Source organism: Mya arenaria, chromosome 9, assembly GCF_026914265.1.
Source record: "Mya arenaria isolate MELC-2E11 chromosome 9, ASM2691426v1".
Taxonomy (NCBI): domain Eukaryota; kingdom Metazoa; phylum Mollusca; class Bivalvia; order Myida; family Myidae; genus Mya; species Mya arenaria.
Genome location: NC_069130.1, coordinates 32,643,876 through 32,650,860, shown reverse-complemented (window position 1 = coordinate 32,650,860; position 6,985 = coordinate 32,643,876). Strand labels below are relative to the sequence as shown.

General features: G+C 37.9%; 1 protein-coding gene across 1 annotated transcript; it reads right to left on the bottom strand.

The window, feature by feature from the left end:
• Positions 1-1,993: 1,993 nt before the first annotated feature.
• Positions 1,994-6,413, bottom strand: LOC128245940 (sushi, von Willebrand factor type A, EGF and pentraxin domain-containing protein 1-like). Its single transcript, XM_052964159.1, has 5 exons — positions 5,834-6,413; positions 5,014-5,229; positions 4,397-4,576; positions 3,582-4,003; positions 1,994-3,046 (listed from the first exon to the last, which is right to left on the bottom strand). Exons 1-5 carry the CDS (start codon positions 6,411-6,413, stop codon positions 1,994-1,996), a joined length of 2,451 nt encoding a protein of 816 aa, XP_052820119.1.
• Between the last annotated feature and the right edge of the window lie 572 nt (positions 6,414-6,985).

Here is a 6,985-nt window from a genome sequence, read left to right as displayed (position 1 = left end):
ATTTTGAATTATTACACAAGTACATGTTTTGAATTAGAATAACATTTCTAGAGACTAGAGGAAATGATGTTCATCAACATATTCATGAGAAAAAACTAATAGAATTGTTTTAATTGCGGTAAATCTTATTTGAGAGTAAGAGTGCATCTTTAAAGGTTGTCATCAAGAATGAGAGTTACCCCCCACCCCACCCCACCCCAAAAAAGAAAGAAAAAAAGGATTTATATTGTAGTTTAAAGCATAGAGACTGAACGCAGATTTGAGACCGTTCATAAAATGGGCCCTGGGCTAATGATCCAGAATTTAATACGCTAGTTGGTTTTTAACTTTTTGTCAACCGTTTTTATTTATTATTTATCGTTTCATTTCTTTTTAACAAACAGGCGTATTTCTGCTATATCTATGCACTGTTTCACATCAAATATTTATACTCTTTTAACAAAAAATATAAACACAGACATGTTTATAACTATTCATATACTTGAAACGCATTCAGAAACCTCGGCCATTTTCCATCGAAAACAACCTCGGATGATTATGGAGGGTTTATAATGTCAGAAATCTTTATATTTAACTACGCTACGATTAGATCGCGTAGAAATTTCAATTTCACAGTTAAACTTAATGACTTTACTCTTGAATCTCTTAATTATTTATGCAGTTATAATTCACCTCACTAGCAATCAATTTAAACTTAAGTATACAAAATACAAGTTAAAGCATTTCAAATAATTTATACTATTATCTATAAGTTTACGAAGTACTTCTACTGATGTACCGGCATTTGAGGTTTTCCTGGATGGATAAAAGCTGAGGAGTTCCAAATGACCCGAAACGTATAATTGAAAATGATCGTTATATAATCAAACTTGATTAAGTCACTCAACATGGCATAATTTGACGCATCTATGCCGAAGGAAATGTTATTCTTTCTCTTACATCGTCTTGGTCATTTAATTCAATGTGTGTGTCATGTGAAACGGATGACACATCATATATTTTTCTTCCACGACATCTTCTTGATATAGTTTTTCTACATCTGGAAAACCGTTTATCTTTCCATATAGTTAACACATCTAAACACGCTACAGTGCCAAATATTACAGCTAATAAACCAATAGCAACTGTTCCTATAGCGGTAGACGATGCTCTCGGGTCTGACCTACTGATGAGCCTTGACTGGGCGAGTGTCGTATTGGTCACGTCGATGCTCAGGTCTTTAACGAGTTGATCTATGATCTCTTCTTGCGTCAGATTCTCCCATTCGTGGTGTTCATAACATATACAAGGCATTATGTACAGCTTCTTTGGTGACGGCGTGGTCCTTGCTTTTCCCAAGGACACTAGAAGAAGAAAAAATAAACAAACTATTCATATTCTACGAAGACAACGGGGGCGTTGTTATGCCACACCCTACGGCCACGATTCCCTTCACAAATTAACTTACAAGGAATAAAACAACCTTTGATTATGATAAATATACATATATGAATAATATAAAAAAACACAATAATTATTGTGATTAAATACTAGCTACAGTCCCCTATCAGTATTTATAAGCCTGGGAATAATTCTGGCATTTTAGCAATTGATGTGAGACCATATGGTGTGGAAAAAGCAAGCACCCTGCTCCTGTTCTAGAGACATTAATACACCGATGAGACTCACACGCGGTTGAAAAACAATACCATTTTGGGGGGCTTTGAAAAGTGATTCTGATAGCTCGTAAGCTCACGTAAGAGAGGCGGAAAATACCATGTAGAACGGTTAGGACCAATATAGATTAAACTTTTTACTTGAAGCCTGGACCCAATTTCTTAAACAATTATATGTCGATCAAGATCAGCGCACTATTTCTTGAATATTTCAATCGTCATTTAAACACATCATGCTCTACTTATTTGTCAACAATAACCATTTGTTGATTCGTTAATTTCTCCACAATACACTTGTTCAAATAAAAAGGGTTATGCATTTTCATTGAAGTTAAGCATTAATCAATATTTGCTACAATACCTATACAGCCCGGTGGTGATCCACTCCAGGTGCCGTTAGCGGTGCACGTCCGAGTGTTGGCTCCATTAAGGTCGTAACCGTGTTGGCACGAATATACAGCTTGCTGTCCAAATGTCGTTCCAGTGGAAACAGCAATGTTTCCATTTGTCGGAGGGAGCAAATCCCCGCATTCAACTAGCAAGCACGATGGTGTATCAAAACTCCAAGATCCGTTTCCTTGACATGTTCTTATATGCGCTCCGGTCAGGTTATAACCCTCGCTGCAAGTATATGTAGCGTTGTGTCCAAATGTTGTCATCGAAGACGTAAAAACATTTCCATTAGATATTTCATCAGGTGTGAAGCAGTCAACAAGAGAACAAGTTGTATGTAAAGGATTATCCCATTGGCCTGTTGCGTTACAAGTAGCGTCTGGACTACCTGTCAATAAGTATCCATCATTACAGGAGAAGTAAGCAGTTGCCTCATACTGTGTTCCATTGGATGTGTTAACGACACCGTCTGTTAAGTAAGGTTCACCGCAATCGTATATTGTGCAATTCGGTAAAGGATTGTCCCATTGGCCTGTTGCGTTACAAGTAGCGTCTGGACTACCCATCAGATAGTATCCATCATTACAGGAGAAGTAAGCAGTTGCCTCATACTGTGTTCCACTGGATGTGTTAACGACACCGTCTGTTAAGTAAGGTTCACCGCAATCGTATATTGTGCAATTCGGTAAAGGATTGTCCCATTGGCCTGTTGCGTTGCAAGTAGCGTCTGGACTACCCATCAGATAGTATCCATCATTACAGGAGAAGTAAGCAGTTGCCTCATACTGTGTTCCGGTGGATGTGTTTACGATGCCATTTGTTAAGTTACGTTCACCACAATCGTATATTGTGCATTTCGGTACCGGACCATTCCATTGGCCTGTTGCGTTGCATGTGATGGTTGAACCACCAGTTAATTTATAACCTTCGTTACAAGTATATGATGCGTTCTGTCCGAAAGCTGTCCCAGAAGGTGTAGAAACATTTCCGTTAGGTATCTGTTCGGGTGTGAAGCAGTCAACAAGAGAACAATTTATCGGAGGTCCACTCCATGTTGCGTTTAGCAAGCAAGTGCGATTGTTTTCGCTAGTGGATAATGTGTAACCATAGTGACAAGTATAAGTCGCAGTGTCATTATATCCAGTACCGGTAAAGGTTACTTGTGAGTTTGATGCATTTTCGGGAATACCACATTCTTAAATAAGACCAAACGTATTGTATTAACAATAACACATTAGCTTGTATAAGGAACGAACTAATATATTGCTTGGCACTTTGTAGTTTCATTATACAACGGGAATACAGGGCCGCATTTATATGATTTAAACGCACTGATCAAAACTGTTTAGTAAATGGAATAAGATCTAAAGGATATTGAAAGAAAAACAATTAATACATATATAAGATGCGCCTACCTGTATGAATGTGTTCACATGTTGGAATCGGATGCGACCAATTACCATTTGCCAAACAAGTGCTGTGATTTGAATAACTTTCATTCAACCTAAACATAAAGTTGCATTGAAATGTTACATTGTTGCCGTATGAAGTGCCGAGGAGCTCCGCAATAGACCCGTTTACAGGTGTTGGAGGTGGACCGCAATCCACTATGCTACAATTAGGTTTCAAATTATCCCACGACCCGTTAACCTGACAGGTTCTAATACTGTCTCCAACACTGTTAAAGCCTTCGTCACACACGTAATATATACTGTAGGGATGCCGTGTTCCATTAGGGGTCAACACAGAACCGTTTGTTATAGTTTCCACTTCGCCGCAATCTCGCCCTAAACACAGTGGCTCGGGATCACTCCATAACTCAGTAATCAAACATGTCCGGTAAGCATCTGTGGTCGACATGTTGAAATCCGGTAAACACTCATAAAATGCGAAATCGCCAGGTCGTGAACCATTTACCGTTATATTTGCACCGTACTGGATTGGCGGTATACACTCTGAAAATGTATCATAGCGTATAAAGTATGGTCAGTGTTTGTGATAAAACCTACCATTGTGCGCGGCTATCAAACGAAAAAGTAATGTTGAAACGAATGTTCGATGATGAAATTATACAGCAAAATATGAACATTTGAACCACAAAACGATGAGCAACACCGACTTTATAATATTGGCCACACAACTTGATCAGTCTCTATTAAACACACGTTTCATTCAAAGTTTGAATCAAAACATGCTTGAAATTGAGTTATCATTTAAATTTAACTTCAAGGAATCTGTTACTTAGTTTGAAAACTGAAAAAAGGACCTATATACTAGTATATGTATAAAACCAACTATTTACAACAACATTCAACGTCAACTTGCAATTAAATAACAGAGAATCTCACCAGGTATTTCACACGTTATATTACGACCTGTCCACTCCAGACTTGTTTTGCATGTTCGTGGACCGCCTGGTTTCGGTATAAGACCTGGATCGCAAGCGACTTTGTATTTACTTCCAACCAACGTACTGTTGTCCAACAGTATAATCGTTCCGTTCATAGTAATTGGGGGTGAAGGACAAGCTGTACAAAAATAAAACATATATATATAAATATATGCAACCATGCTCTTGTCGAGTAATAAAACATATACATTTACAGTATACAGTATGACTATAGCAGTCTTTGTTCGATTGTCACAGCAACAGTAAGTGCAACACTCTCCAGAAAACAGTATTTTGAAACGAAGCAGGTGTTATTTTATATAAAATGCATATTGATATAATCAATTGGTGAATTTTGGAGTTTTTATTGTCAGTATTACAAATGCGTTCACATGTATGTTACGTACACATAGAGCGGGGGGGGGGGGGGTCCAAACGTATACCTATTTTAGACAAATTAAAACAGTACGTATAATACCAAATAATATTAATTATGAATTTTTCGACGCGTTATAAACAGAACCTCGTGCTAGGAAACGATGCTACATAACATTGAACCACCACATATAAACTAACCTTCCTTAACACATTCAGGGGCCGGATCTTCCCAGCCGGTCGGTGTACACATTCTGTACGCATTGTCGCCGGAAATCATATATCCATTGCGGCAAGTATACAAAGCAGAACTCTGGTAGGTACTGCCGTTTTTGACATGCACGTTCCCATTATCCACGCTTCCAGGATTACCGCAATCATGAATTTCACACTTAGGATCAGAAGAGTTCCAGGTCCCTGTTTGTTTTAAATTTGAAAACAGGCATTAAAGCTGCACTCTCACAGTCATTTCAGCTGATTTGGGGCATCTATGCCTTTAATTTAGTCATAATAAGATAACCAACAATAAAACAGATCTCAATTGTTTAGAAAACTGCCGAAAATTATTTTTAGTGTTAGTAACGCGTTTAACCATTGAACATTAATTTTTGAGCATAAATATAAATTCTGCAATTTGCCCTTTTGTCAGCAGTCTTATATCACTGCTTTCCAGACATTTACGCAAAGATTAGCTCATTGCAAGACAAAAAATGTCAAAATAATTAATATGTTAGAGTGCAGCTTTAAATATTTCAACACTTGCGAACAAATAGCAATTAATTCTAAAAAGTGTGTATATCAATTTATTTTCCTTTTACCCGATGCTTGATAATATCATTTTGAAAACCTCAAAATAAATAAATATAAAAACTTCAACTCGTGTTTTTATCAAAACCGTCCCACCGTGCTTTATACGTATTTGAGGCTGAAGCCTTAGGCAATCGTCTAATGAAAGGGTTGTATGCACATGCAATCGCAAAGTATCTGTTAGGTTTAAAGTAACTATGCAATATCTCTTTACCGTCGGCTTCACATATTCTAGACGCGTCTCCAGCCAGATCGTACCCTGTTGCACAACTGTATTTAACGATTTCGCCGAAGGTTGTTCCGTTCGTATCGTCCACAAAACCGTTAACAGGTAAAGTAACATTCCCACAATCTTTAACGACACAGATCGGTGGTTTGGAGCTCCATTCTCCGCCATGAAGACACTGCGTAGTAGCATTTCCGATGAGGTCATATCCGGGAAAACATGCGTAAGTTGCTGTTTCTCCAAAAGTTGTTCCATCGGGAGTATCTACATATCCACTTGTTATGTTGTTCAAGGAAAAACAGTCGTATATGGTGCAATTCGGTTCGGGGTTATCCCATTGGCCTGTTGCGTTGCACGTAGCGTTTGGACTACCAGTCAGATAATATCCATCTCTACATGAAAAATATGCAGTTGCTCCGTATTCCGTTCCTGATGAGTTGTATATGCTTCCGTCAGCTGGAATCTCTAGATTTCCGCAGTTGTATTTGGTGCAAAGAGGAGTTGAACTGTTCCATTCCCCAGACGCCTGACACGTAATGTTAGCACTTCCAGAAATGTAATATCCCATTATGCAAGAGAACTGTGCTACAGATCCGTATATATTTCCAGTTATGTCGTTGCGCAAGCCATTTGTTGGGACTATAAGTTCTTGGCATTGTACTGCTGAACAACTTGGTGCATTATTCCCTATCCACACCGTACCATTGCAAATATTTGTGACATTGTACGATAATTGATATCCTTCCTGACACTCATAGGTTAAGACATCATTTTCATTAGTCCCCGTATAATTCGCGTATCCATTAGTAATATTGGTTGGAATTTGGCAAGTTGAAACTGAAGCAATATAGAAAAACATCGCTTATAAATCACAATACATAAACATATTACAGTGAAAAGTAAGTAACATCTTGACCTTGACCCCGTATAAAAAGCACATCTTCACATACGCAACCTTCATACCAACTTTCAATACTATCAATCAATTCTTACTTAAGTTATTGGCGGAAACCATTTTTCTATTTTTAATAGGAGTGACTTTGACTTCGACTCCTGCCCCATCAAAAGCAATCCAAAGCTAGTTATTCTTGAAAGCTACCTACACATCGATTTTCATCAATATCCATCATTTCTTAATTC

Coding starts and splice junctions, on each gene's coding strand:
- LOC128245940 (XM_052964159.1), bottom strand. CDS start 6,413: ATGGGATATTACATTTCTGGAAGTGCTAACATTACGTGTCAGGCGTCT. Junction 5,230..5,833: donor TAGAATATGTGAAGCCGACG/GTAAAGAGATAT, acceptor TAAAACAAACAG/GGACCTGGAACTCTTCTGAT. Junction 3,047..3,581: donor GCACTTCATACGGCAACAAT/GTAACATTTCAA, acceptor ACACCCGAACAG/ATACCTAACGGAAATGTTTC.